This window comes from Xenopus tropicalis, chromosome 3, assembly GCF_000004195.4.
Source record: "Xenopus tropicalis strain Nigerian chromosome 3, UCB_Xtro_10.0, whole genome shotgun sequence".
NCBI classification, from domain to species: Eukaryota; Metazoa; Chordata; class Amphibia; order Anura; family Pipidae; genus Xenopus; species Xenopus tropicalis.
This window is the reverse complement of record NC_030679.2, coordinates 144,181,253-144,195,262: the sequence shown is the minus strand read 5'-3', so window position 1 is coordinate 144,195,262 and position 14,010 is coordinate 144,181,253. Positions and strand designations below refer to the sequence as shown.

The window sequence follows — 14,010 nt, the reverse complement described above, 5'->3', positions numbered from 1 at the left end:
CCTCCTTGCCATCTGTTTGCCAGACACTGCCATGTAAAAAGCAAGGGGTTTTGCCGTGATATTTATGGGGTACTTTTTATTTCTAAATGACACTGTTACACAGCAAATAATTCCCTCTGCCATTTAACCTTTTATTCTTGAACCAACAAATGTATTTGTAGCTGTAATATTGGTGTGTAGGCGCCATCTCAGTGCCTTGTGCCTGAGTCTGAGCTTTCAGCCAGCGCTACACATTAGAACTGCTTTCAGCTAACCTATTGTTTCTCCTACTCCCATGTAACAGGAGGAGTCCCAAGCCGGACTTGGATTTCTTACTATTGAGTGCTATTCTGATACCTACTGGGAGCTGCTATCTTGCTCCCTTCCCATTGTTCTGCTGATCGCCTGCTGGGGGTGAGGGGGGGGGGATATCACTCCAACTTGCAGCGCAGCCGTAAAGTGAGACTGAAGTTCATCATAGCACAGGTTACATGGCTGTGCCACCCAGGGAAAGGAAGAATATGGCTAGCCCCATGGGAAAAACAGATTACAATGCAGGATTCTGCGGGAGAAGCTCTATTAACTGATGGGTTTTGTAACAAACATTGATGGCAGAAGAGATGCATTCTGGGACTCAAAGACCCTGCTTTTCATGATGGGTGTTGCACAGAAATTGGAGGGACTTCAAGTCCCAGGATCCACCACTCCACAAAGGGACAAGGTGGGGGAAGGGCTGCATGACACTGTGAGCCTAAAGGGGGGTTGGGAAATGGTTTGTATCAGTATCAAAAGGCACTGATAATTATTTTGGCAGGTCAGACAGTATTTATGCAGTTTGCTCCCTGATAATAAAGAACATGAATTTGACTGCAAAGAGGAACCCGTTGCTCCATGTAAACTGCTTGTAAGTGAAGTGTATGAGCTTCTGACCTGCTGATCACTGTTGCTGGAGTCCTAGCCTGTGGGCAGGGCCTGGAGCTTGGCGTCCTCTGGATGCGCGGGAAACTGAGTTGGCTGCACACATCACAGGGAAAGCAGATCAGTTACTCCATATATACAGTTTACAGAGCATACAGGTATCTGGAAACCCCTTATCCAGAAAGTTCTGAAATTATGGAAAGGCCATCTCCCATAGATCCCAACTAAGATATAATTACCCCTTATTGGGGCAGAACAGCCCTATTGGGTTTATTTCATGGTTAAATGATTCCCTTTTCTCTGTAATAATAAAACAGTACCTGTACTTGATCCCAACTAAGATATAATTACCCCTTATTGGGGGCAGAACAGCCCTATTGGGTTTATTTCATGGTTAAATGATTCCCTTTTCTCTGTAATAATAAAACAGTACCTGTACTTGATCCCAACTAAGATATAATTACCCCTTATTGGGGGCAGAACAGCCCTATTGGGTTTATTTCATGGTTAAATGATTCCCTTTTCTCTGTAATAATAAAACAGTACCTGTACTTGATCCCAACTAAGATATAATTACCCCTTATTGGGGGCAGAACAGCCCTATTGGGTTTATTTAATGGTTAAATGATTCCCTTTTCTCTGTAATAATAAAACAGTACCTGTACTTGATCCCAACTAAGATATAATTACCCCTTATTGGGGGCAGAACAGCCCTATTGGGTTTATTTCATGGTTAAATGATTTTTTAGCAGACTTAATTTATGGGGATCCTAATTACAGGAAGATTCCATATCTGGAAAACCCCCAGGTCCCGAGCATTCTGGATAACAGGTCCCATACCTGTACTAGATTATGGTAGACAACATTATCTAAAGGTGGTTGGACATGGGCAAATTTAAACTGCCAATTCGGGCCCTAAAAGCAGGAAGTAGAGTTCTGGCTATTATGTTAGACATCTGCCCGCTCCAGCCTTTATAGACAATATTTTTGCCTAACTATATCAGAAATATTCTATAGTCTATCCATTTTACCCCGTTCCATTGTTACACTGTGTATGTGACAAGTAGTAAGAAGAAGGCAGATGTGGGCACACAAAGCCAAGGTAGAGACACACAGGCTTACTCAGTGTAGGACAGGCGCTGCCCGATGTGGCATTGTTACCTGGGCTCATAGTCTGTCTCCGATCTTTCTTCCTCCTGGAGGGTGCGGGTTTTTTGTTCTTTTAGCTGGGTGGAAGTCATTAAGGGCAGTCGAGGTTTCCCCTCCTCTATCATCAGGCTGGAAATATCAAGTGTGCCTGAAACACAAAGGACTGGCAGCTGGGCACTGGGTACGTAACAGCGAGGTGCCCCTAGCATTGCCGTACTAGCCAGTGGGCCGGCAGTTAGGGTCCGGGGACCGCATCAACGAGCCGATGCGGCCCCCGATCCGACTAGATTTTCTAACCTGCCCAATTGATATCTGGGCAATTTCAGGCCAGATATCGGTGGGACAGGCCCGTCGGTAGTGCCCATACACGGGCTGATTAGCTGCCGAATCGGTCTAAGGGACCCATATCGGCAGCTAGAATCGGCCCCTGTATGGGGACCTTAACTCCGCCTTCTCATTGGCCTTCAATGCCATGGAAATGACTACAGCAGGGGTCCTCAAACTATGGCTCCCCCAAAGTAATTTACCCGGCCCGTGTCCCACAGGCTGACGCTAATGACGTGTCCAGCATCTTTGATGGCTGCCGGTGTGACACAGTGACACACTGGGGAGTAAGGGTGGGGTCCGTAGTTTGAGGACTAAGTATAGTCTGAGGGACCGTGAACTGGCCCCCTGTTTAAAAAGTTTGAGGACCCCTGGTCTATGGCTTAGTGTCCCACCACTCAGCTTTCCCCAAATGGCTGAGTGGGGTTGAATTTATGAAGAGGACAGACACAAGCGACTGGATGTTGGCGTCAGGGTGCCAAACATGGATGGAATAGTGGAGGGGCCCCTGGTGGCGGTGGGGAAGGTACAATTCCAACACCCCAAATCCATGTACTTACCTATGCTCCCTCTCCTCCTCTTGCTTTGGGGAGGGACTTCAGGCCTCGGAGTGCTCCTCTTTGTTCCCACCCTGCGCGGCGACACATCGCTTTCGGTACTGGGAGGGGACTCTTCGTCTGCACACAGGGACTTCCTGTACGCCAGGAAAGGGGCCCAAATCTCATTGTCTTTCACTGGTTGGGAAGGCAGGCACCGCTCAGTGGTCTCTTCTAAATATCTCAGGCTGGGAGGGTTGGAAATAAATAAATATGGTGCCCCTGTATAGCGCTGCTTCCGTGCCCCAAATACTGTATGGGTGCCCCTGTATAGCGCTGCTTCCGTGCCCCAAATACTGTATGGGTGCCCCTGTATAGCGCTGCTTCCGTGCCCCAAATACTGTATGGGTGCCCCTGTATAGCACTGCTTCCGTGCCCCAAATACTGTATGGGTGCCCCTGTATAGCACTACTTACAGTGCCTTCTTGTCCTCCTTGATGGTTTTGTGGGAGAATTCACTCAGCACATCCAGGAAGAGCAGGTTCTGAGGGCTCCAATCAGATGTTTTATTCTCCCGCAGACAGTATTTGATGCCCTCTCTAATGAGAGAAACTCGCTAAAGTCATACTAATAAATTAATCACAGTCAGATATGGCGAGGAAAGGGCCAATAGCTAGCAAAGCATTTTGGGTGAAGACACACGGAGCTACTTAGTAGCAGCTACTTGTCACTGCTACTTATCCCCTGCCATAGACAATACTAAGAATTGCCTCTGCTAAAACACACGTAATTAACACTAAGTGATCAGCATTGTCTATTTCTGTAGCCACGACAAGTAGCTTCTACTAGTAGCTCTGTGTGTCTTTACCCTTATAGGTACAATAAAGTGAGAGAATGAAACATAATCACGGCCAGTAATTGCAGCATTCAAACTCACTTGTGCAGCAAAACAATATCCTGGCGATATCTCCTCTGATCCGGTCCATAGAGCAAAGCAAGTCTCCTGGCCAAGCCTCGAATTTCTAGGAAGGGGCGAGAGGAGCGCTGGGGTGGGGAGTCGCCCTCTTGGCACAGCTCTGTAAAGGCCTACACAGATAGTTAGAGGGATTAAGTCTTAAATCAATCAAACATTAGTTACATAGGACTGTTCTGCCCCCAATAAGGGGTAATTATATCTTAGTTGGGATCAAGTACAGGTACTGTTTTATTATTACAGAGAAAAGGGAATCATTTAACCATTAAATAAACCCAATAGGGCTGTTCTGCCCCAATAAGGGGTAATTATATCTTAGTTTGGATCAAGTACAGGTACTGTTTTATTATTACAGAGAAAAGGGAATCATTTAACCATGAAATAAACCCAATAGGGCTGTTCTGCCCCAATAAGGGGTAATTATATCTTAGTTGGGATCAAGTACAGGTACTGTTTTATTATTACAGAGAAAAGGGAATCATTTAACCATGAAATAAACCCAATAGGGCTGTTCTGCCCCAATAAGGGGTAATTATATCTTAGTTGGGATCAAGTACAGGTACTGTTTTATTATTACAGAGAAAAGGGAATCATTTAACCATTAAATAAACCCAATAGGACTGTTCTGCCCCAATAAGGGGTAATTATATCTTAGTTGGGATCAAGTACAGGTACTGTTTTATTATTACAGAGAAAAGGGAATCATTTAACCATTAAATAAACCCAATAGGGCTGTTCTGCCCCAATAAGGGGTAATTATATCTTAGTTGGGATCAAGTACAGGTACTGTTTTATTATTACAGAGAAAAGGGAATCATTTAACCATGAAATAAACCCAATAGGGCTGTTCTGCCCCCAATAAGGGGTAATTATATCTTAGTTGGGATCAAGTACAGGTACTGTTTTATTACTAGAGAGAAAAAAGGAAATCATTTTGAAAAAATGTGAATTAGTTGATGAAAGTTGATGAGTTTATAGGAGACGGCCTTTCTGTTATTTGGAGCTTTCTGGATAACGGGTTTCCGGATAACTGATCCCATACCTGCACTGTTTTATTATTACAGAGAAAAAGGAAAACATTTTTTTAAAAAATGTGAATTATTTGAGTACAGCGAAGTCTATGGGAGATGAACATTCCTGTAATTTGGAGTTTCTGCATAACAGGTTTCCGAATAAGGGATGCCGCACCTGAGTATAATAATGAGAGTGCAATAAGACAGTGAGATACAGACAGAGTGCATACCTGAGTGAGACTGAGCAGCACAGTCTTGGTGGTCTCCTCTCTGCTGATGCTTCGGCACTTGTGCAGCGTCTCCTTAATGAGATCCCCGTAACTGGCGTTAAACTGAAAGAGATCAATGGCCGCTGAGCCTGCTGCTTACGCACCTGTATTTGTGCCTTAGTCTTAAAGGGGCTGCTCACCTTTGTACGACATTCACAAATCTAACAGCTCACATTAATCATTATACATAGTTAGCAAAAAATGTGCAGCTGAAGAGAGATTCCCCTCAGATTCCTCCCTCTGCTAAGCCTTCACTTCTGCCCAGAGCCTGTGCTGGGGGGGTCAGTGACCCCTATAAACACTACAGTCGCTTGTTTACTTCCTTATATGATGTACTGGCAGCAGCCTTAACTCCTATTGGCTGTGCCTCCTGTCAGTCTGACACTGCTTCCTGTGCCTGAGAGATGTAAATCTAACATAACAGTAAGTTATGGATAGGCTGAGCCTGTTTGCCTATGTCATTGCCAGGGAGAAATTAACCAATGGCCTTTCAATTTATACAACTGGTTAGAGTGCTCAAGCAACCAATGAATTGGTCCAATAGGAAAGAAGTAAGGGCAAAGCCTGGGAGTGATGATGTCAGCATACAGGAAGTTCCCATTGTGTCAGGTTGAGAATAGGCCCCTCCCATCCCTTCAGAAAACTGATCAGAGAGACAAAAGGGCTGAATTAACAGGTATAACAAGTAGCTCTTACAGTGGCCTTTTGATTTTCTATGGAAAATGGATTTTCTAACAGGCTGAGAGCATTGTTAGTGGTTTAATAAGATGTGGACATTGAAGGTGTACTGCCCCTTTAAAGAGGAGGTTCACCTTTTAGCACGTGAAAGATTGGCCTATTCCTAGTAACTTTTCAATTTGTCTTTCTTATTTTTTTTTTTTGAACTTTTTAAATTATTTGCCTTACTCTTCTGCTTCTTTCCAGTTTTCAAATGGGGGTCACCGACCCCAGAAGCTAAAAAAAAAATGGTCTCTGGGGCCGCAATTGTATTGTTTTTGTTAATTTCTATTACTTATCTTCCTACTCATCTTCCAGTCTCTCATTCAAATGACTGCCTGGTTGCTATGGTAAATGGCACCCTAGCAACCAGATAGCTGCTGAAATTCCAAACTGCTAACTAACTGAAAAACCACAAACAAAATAATAAAGACCAATTACAAATTGTCTCAGAATTTCAATGTCTACATCGCACTAAAATTTTGTTTAAATTAGGGATGCACGGAATCCTTTGTGAGAGATTCAGGCACATACCGAACCGAATCGAACAAGGGTAACTGAACATGCTTAATTTTAAAACTAGGTGCTATTAGGACCATCATGGCTTCCCTTCCTCATTAGCAAGGAAACAGCCAATTAGGACACAGCATGCTAATACACAGTACAGTAATAAACAATATGGCCATACGCTGCCCGGTTTGGGGTGGGACACTTACCTTGACATAATGCCTAAAGATATCGCTGGCAGAATGCAGCTGCAGGGAACTATACAGGATCAGTTTGCAGTAACCGGCCAGCAGGTTTCTTCTCTCGTGTAGCGTTTCAGTGCGTCGGGCCTCATTCTCTGTAACACAACCCTTATATTTAACATAAATCAGTATGCTTCTAATAATGTAACCATGAAATAAACCCAATAGGGCTGTTCTGCCCCCAATAAGGGGTAATTATATCTTAGTTGGGATCAATTACAGGTACTGTTTTATTATTACAGAGAAAAGGGAATCATTTAACCATGAAATAAACCCAAATAGGGCTGTTCTGCCCCAATAAGGGGTAATTATATCTTAGTTGGGATCAAGTACAGGTACTGTTTTATTATTACAGAGAAAAGGGAATCATTTAACCATTAAATAAACCCAATAGGGCTGTTCTGCCCCCAATAAGGGGTAATTATATCTTAGTTGGGATCAAGTACAGGTACTGTTTTATTATTACAGAGAAAAGAGAATCATTTAACCATTAAATAAACCCAATAGGGCTGTTCTGCCCCAATAAGGGGTAATTATATCTTAGTTGGGATCAAGTACAGGTACTGTTTTATTATTACAGAGAAAAGGGAATCATTTAACCATTAAATAAACCCAATAGGGCTGTTCTGCCCCAATAAGGGGTAATTATACCTTAGTTGGGATCAAGTACAGGTATTGTTTTATTATTACAGAGAAAAGGGAATCATTTAACCATTAAATAAACCCAATAGGGCTGTTCTGCCCCAATAAGGGGTAATTATACCTTAGTTGGGATCAAGTACAGGTATTGTTTTATTATTGCAGAGAAAAAGGGAATCATTTCTAAAAATGTAAATAATTATTGCTTAAAATGGAGTCTATGGAAGATGGGCTTTCCATAATTCTGAGCTTTCTGGATAATGGGTTTCCGGACAACGGATCAAATACCTGTACTACTTTAGTACCCACTGCCTTATCTAAAGGGGCACATTTATCAATGCGCAGAGACTCCATATTGTGTAGGCTAATGCCAGCCAATCATAGTTGGTTTATTTCTATGGGAAATCTGATCCTACTGAAACACCTCCCAACCAGGCAGTGGCCCAGGGGTTCTGTCAGCCAATTGCAGATTTCAGCTCCTGATTTGGGTCCTTAAGAACCACTCAGCAGCTTATCTGCCCGTGTATGGGGCCCTCCGACAGCCCTCCCCAACAATATGTAGCCAAAAACTGGCCAGATGTTGATCAGACAGGCTTAATTTTCTATTGAATCGGGGACCGCATCGGTCCTAGGGCCAAACGATAACCATGAGGTGGGCATATCAGGGAAAAATTTTCTGGTTTGGCAATCTAGCCAAATCTTACCGTGTATGGCCACCTTATTCTTAAGTTAACCATACCCTGCACCCTTTAACTAATACACCCCTGTGAACTTTCCCTTAGGCCTTTCTTTGATTTATATTTGGTATTTTTGGATATTTTACAACCTTCTTCAGGGTCAGTGAATACATTATCCAACAGAAATCCAGCCAGCTCAGCCTGCAGAGACAGACTAGGACGATACGCAAGAGGCTGCAGGTAAAATCTCTGCTCCTGGGCTATGGGACTGCCAAATATAACCAGCAAATCACTGAGGAGGACAAATGCCTGCAGGACAAAGAGAGAGCAATAAATAATCAGCACGACACAGTAATAGAAGAAAAGGGGTGCAGTGAACCTGCTTAAAGGGAAACTATACCCCAAACAATGTAAGCCAAGGCACACATACATGCTAGGCCCCATCAGCCAATGAATGGGCAGAGTTCTGCCTTTTGCTCCCACACTTCTTCCTGTTACAGTTAGAGCTGCATCACTTCCTGTCAGCTGATCTCTGAGGGAGCACACAGCCTATAACAAAATGGCGGCTCAAGGGAAAGGATGTAAAAGGGCAATATTTACTGATATATATATTCCAGTTTGGGGAGATTCTTTAATAGGCCACTTAACATAATATAAACTGTCTATTGGTTACGTATTCATTCTTGGGGTGTAGTTTCCCTTTAAAAATGGCAAAAGTAAGGGATGCAGTGATAGGGAAGGTAAGATATGGAAGCTCCTACTAGAAGCCTAACACAGGAAAAGCCAAATTACCTGCTTCCTGATGGCAGCGTTGAGATCAGAGAGACAGCCTTGGCAAATGTCACAAAACTGCCTGAGCTTCTGCTTCAGAGGGGAAATCTGATTCTGATTACACAGTAAGGATAAGGGAGGGAATAATGAGAAGGGAAGGTTAGCAGAGGTGGAAAGTGAGCAATATTTCTTCTTTCTGTGCCTCATTTATATATTAACATATGTTACACCCATCCATCACGTTTAACCCTAATGCTTATACAGTATATAACCTGCCTAACTGCCAGTTGATCCAGAGGAAGGCGAAAACCCCATCTGAAGCCTCTCTAATTTGCCCCAGGGGGGGAAAAATTCCTTCCTGACTCCAAGATGGCAATGGCACCAGTCCCTGGGGCAACTTGTACTGAGAGCTATCTCCCATATCCCTGTATTCCCTCACTTGCTAAACAGCTAGGTATATGTTAACTTTATCTTAACGCAGAGTTGGCGCTCTCATAAAACAAATTACCAAGTTATGTGATTCAAACAATTTGTATTTATTAGTGAATTGTAATAAAATCATATATACATAGTAATATCTTGCCCTATCCATTGCATGTGTGCAATTTTACTATTTATCTCCAATTTTTTACTCAGATGCATTCTATATATACTCAATTTTCAATCTGATTGTGCTGACTCTATACTGATTCCCAAAATTATATATATTTTTTAACTATTTGATGAACTATCATGCTGGTTATTATTGATTTTCCTTAGTTCCTCTAATAAATACTGGATTATCTGTTGCACTGATATAATTTATTTGGATTTTAATTATAAGATATTACTATGTATATATGATTTTATTACAATTCACTAATAAATACAAATTGTTTGAATCACATAACTTGGTAATTTGTTTTATGAGAGCGCCAACTCTGCGTTAAGATAGTTTTTGATGTGATTTGGGATTAGTTTGGAGGTAGGCAGCTGCTCATTAATATCTATTTATTTAATCATTTACTTATTTCACAGTATTGGTGAGGTGTTTTTGTTTAATCTACACAGTGGGTAGCGATATTGGGCAAGCGCGGATAAGGCTAAGTATATATGTTAACTTTACAACCTTCACTGAGAAACCCTACCTGTGGGCCTTTGGAGTTGGAGATATGGAAAAGCTCCCACAAGAGAGAGAAGTGGCAGCAGGTAAGAGCAGCCATTACTATCTGCAAGATAAATATGGAGTCCTTAGTTAATGGAATAGGGTCGGAAGGAAGTGGTGTAGAGTGGAAATGTCGGAGCTGTACCTGTTCTGGAACCTCTCCAGTGTCCATCCCCTTGAGCAGTATTTGGCTGCATGGACCAAACAGCTCCCAGTGAGACAGATCATGGCCACTGTGACCAGAAACAGTAAATTAACCAACCTTTTCTACATAAGAGTTAAGTCAGCATTTGTTTTTTGTATCTATAACCCCTCCCACATGCATAAAGTTTAAAGGGACTCTGTCATGATGATTATGGGGCACTTTTTTTTTTTTTATAGGTAAATTTTTTATTGGTTTTACAACATCACAAAACAAAAATACAAAACAGTGTATAATATATTGACATTAAGATTGAAATGGTGTCGAGTCAGGTTTAGGCCAATACAGTCAAGGGTGCTATTACTAGGCGTTGTAGTTATCACAGTGTAGGTGAGTGTGTTTAGTTCTGTCGGATCAGTCACATTTAGTGTGAAGGGGTAGGTTATGTGTCCAGATTGTCTTGATTATACCAATTTTCCCAGATCTTGTCAAACTTGTCATAAGCACCCCTTGTTTCATAGGTTAATTTGATAAGGGGGAGAGCTCCATCCACCAGCCTTCTCCAGAATGTTTGGGAGGGGAGGGTGTCTCCCATCCAGTGCATAATTATTGTTTTTTTGGCGTAGAACATGAGCGTACGCAGTCTGACTCTGGCCACGTTAGTGCATATTATTCCATCTATGACTCCTAGTAGGCAAGTTATTGGGTCTACTATCTGCGGTGTACCCAGTTCACTTGCTAGTGTTTCCATTATTTTGGACCAGAATTCGTGTATGGGGGGACAGGACCAAATCATGTGGAAGAAATTGGCCCCGGGGGATTTACATCTTGGGCAGAGGTCATCCTGTCTTCTCCCAAATCTCATCAGTTTGAGGGGTGTTATGTAGGTTTGGTGCAGAAATTTGTACTGTATGAGCCTATCCTTTATTGGGATTAGGAAATCATAGGCATTTTCTGTGGCTTCCTCCCATTGGTCTTGTGCTAGTTCTGGGATGTCTTGCGTCCAAAGACGGTAGGCTCGATCAAAGGGTGGCTTAATTGTTGTCATAATCTCTTTGTATAGCCTAGATAGTAGTTTGGCTGGAGATGGAGAGAGCAGGATGTCCTCTAGGGTTACTGTGGTTATTGTGGGAGGAAGGGTGTGGAATTGTGCGTGAAAGGCGTGCCTAAGTTGGAGGTATCTATAAAATTGTATCTGCTTTCCCAGAGCTCTGTCTTGTAGGTCTTGGTATGTGGGAAACTGAGGACCAAGTGTTAGGTCTCCAAGTTTCTTAAAACCCAGTCGTGGCCAATAGGTGTAGTCCTGTAGTTCCTGTAGGTCGGGTAGGAGCGAGTTGGCCCAGAGTGGAAGTTGGGGTGAGAGGAGTGGCCAAGGATGGTGCATATTTTTCAAGGCTGTGGTCCATGCTTTATGTGGAGTCAGTAGCGTATGTGGTAGGTTGGTCATATCTGTGTGGTGTCTATAAGGATAGGTGCTTAGGCCTTCTATTGAGTGGAGGATGGACGCTTGAAGTTGTGTATTGGGATTATATGGATTGGGAGCAAGGCACCAGTGTATGTAGTAGATTTGGGAGGCTAAGTAGTAGAAGTAGAAGTGTGGCAAGGCTAGGCCTCCATTTTCGACGGTTGCTGTTAGCCTCTCCCAGGAAATACGGGGGGTACCATTGGCCCAAATAAATGAAGTTATAGTTCTGTTTAGTTTTTTGAAAAAGGATCGAGGGATTGTAAATGGGGTGTTGTGGAATATATACAGGAATTTAGGCAAATATATCATCTTGATGATATTCACTCTTCCCCAAAGTGTAAGTGGTAGTTTGGCCCAGGTCTTAAGAACTTGTGACAGGGAGTCCATTATAGGGTCTAGATTGAGTTGTAGAAAGAGTTGGGGGTCTGGGTTTATCCATATCCCCAGGTATTTAAAGGATGTGACCCATTTCAATTGTGTCTGCTGGGGAGGAGGGATATGGGGGGTAGGGTCAATGCTAAATAGTTGTGATTTATCCCAGTTAACACGAAGTCCCGAGTATTTGCCAAATTCTTGGACAACAGTTAGCATGGTGGAGAGGGATTCTAAGGGGTCTGCTAAGTATATTAAAATATCGTCCGCAAAGAGGGACACTTTCTCCGTTATGTTGGCAAACTGGAGCCCTTTAATGGAAGCACACTCCCTTATTGTAATAGCTAAGGGTTCTATCGCTAGTGCAAAGAGGATTGGTGATAGGGGGCACCCTTGTCTGGTTCCCCTGCGGAGTTGGAAAGGGGGGGAGATGAAATTATTAACCCTAACCTTAGCAACTGGGGATTTGTAGAGCAGTTTAACCCATTGGATAAATTTGGTGCCCAGGCCAAATCTGTGGAGCACTTCCCAGAGGTAGTTCATGGGGCACTTTTTATCTCTAAATGACACGGTTACACAGCAAATAATTCCCTCTGCCATTTAACCTTTTATTCTTGAACCAACAAATGTATTTGTAGCTGTAATATTGGTGTGTAGGCGCCATCTCAGTGCATTGTGCCTGAGTCTGAGCTTTCAGCCAGCGCTACACATTAGAACTGCTTTCAGCTAACCTATTGTTTCTCCTACTCCCATGTAACTGGAGGAGTCCCAAGCCGGACTTGGATTTCTTACTATTGAGTGCTATTCTGATACCTACTGGGAGCTGCTATCTTGCTCCCTTCCCATTGTTCTGCTGATCGGCTGCTGGGGGGGAGGGGGGGGGAATATCACTCCAACTTGCAGCGCAGCAGTAAAGTGTGCCTGAGTCTGAGCTTTCAGCCAGAGCTACACATTAGAACTGCTTTCAGCTGACCCATTGTTTCTCCTTCTCCCATGTAACTGGAGGAGTCCCAAGCCAGACTTGGATTTCTTAGTATTGAGTGCTATTCGGATACCTACTGGGAGCTGCTATCTTGCTCCCTTCCCATTGTTCTGCTGATCGGCTGCTGGGGGTGGGGGGGGTATCACTCCAACTTGCAGCACAACAGTAAAGTGTGCCTGAGTCTGAGCTTTCAGAAGGAGCCAGTGCTACACATTAGAACTGCTTTCAGCTGACCTATTGTTTCTCCTTCTCCCATGTAACTGGAGGAGTCCCAAGCCAGACTTGGATTTCTTACTATTGAGGGCTATTCTGATACCTACTGGGAGCTGCTATCTTGCTCCCTTCCCATTGTTCTGCTGATCGGCTGCTGGGGGTGAGGGGGGGGGGGATATCACTCCAACTTGCAGCGCAGCAGTAAAGTGTGCCTGAGTCTGAGCTTTCAGCCAGCGCTACACATTAGAACTGCTTTCAGCTAACCTATTGTTTCTCCTACTCCCATGTAACTGGAGGAGTCCCAAGCCGGACTTGGATTTCTTACTATTGAGTGCTATTCTGATACCTACTGGGAGCTGCTATCTTGCTCCCTTCCCATTGTTCTGCAGATCGGCTGCTGGGGGTGAGGGGGGGGGGGGGAAATCACTCCAACTTGCAGCGCAGCAGTAAAGTGTGCCTGAGTCTGAGCTATCAAAAGGAGCCAGTGCTACACATTAGAACTCAGTGCAGCGTTTCTGTGAGTGCTTATGGCTGTATTTACATAGACCTTTCTGATAAGGCTTACTTAGTTTATATTATGTTAAAGGAGAAAGAAAGGTAAAAACTATCTGTTGGTTACGTATTCATTCTGGGGGTATAGTTTCCCTTTAACACATTTTGAAAAAAAGACATTTTCCGTGACAGAATCCCTTTAGTCTCCCAAGGGAAAGCTGCCAGCTGTTACCTGTACAATGGTGATATCCTTTTCATTGTTGCAGCGATATTATAAACGGCATCTTCATCTGGCTCAGTCTCCTGGAGAGGACAAGATGGAGGATGGGTAAGTATAAAAGCACAACTCAGAACATGTTCATTATAGCGAGAGATTCATGAAGTATTTGTTGCAGTGGGTAAAGGCACCCTGACATAGCCTATGTATTTAGAAAGGTGATAATTTATGAAACATATCTATGGGGGCATAAAGGTATGGATGCAATG

At 43.3% G+C, this 14,010-nt stretch overlaps 1 protein-coding gene across 3 annotated transcripts in view; it reads right to left on the bottom strand.

Moving 5' to 3' along the window:
• The window catches only part of stag3 (stromal antigen 3), a 39,692-nt gene that overhangs the window by 603 nt on the left and 25,079 nt on the right, over positions 1–14,010 (bottom strand). For all 3 annotated transcript variants that reach the window (XM_012953358.3, XM_031897643.1, NM_001126921.1), the window contains 12 exon segments: positions 13,757–13,827; positions 10,004–10,091; positions 9,842–9,922; positions 8,736–8,828; positions 8,093–8,252; positions 6,595–6,722; positions 5,123–5,224; positions 3,844–3,992; positions 3,383–3,505; positions 2,931–3,154; positions 2,059–2,194; positions 910–993 (listed from right to left, as the gene is read on the bottom strand). In XM_012953358.3, coding sequence (XP_012808812.2) covers positions 910–993; positions 2,059–2,194; positions 2,931–3,154; positions 3,383–3,505; positions 3,844–3,992; positions 5,123–5,224; positions 6,595–6,722; positions 8,093–8,252; positions 8,736–8,828; positions 9,842–9,922; positions 10,004–10,091; positions 13,757–13,827 — 1,439 coding nt within the window.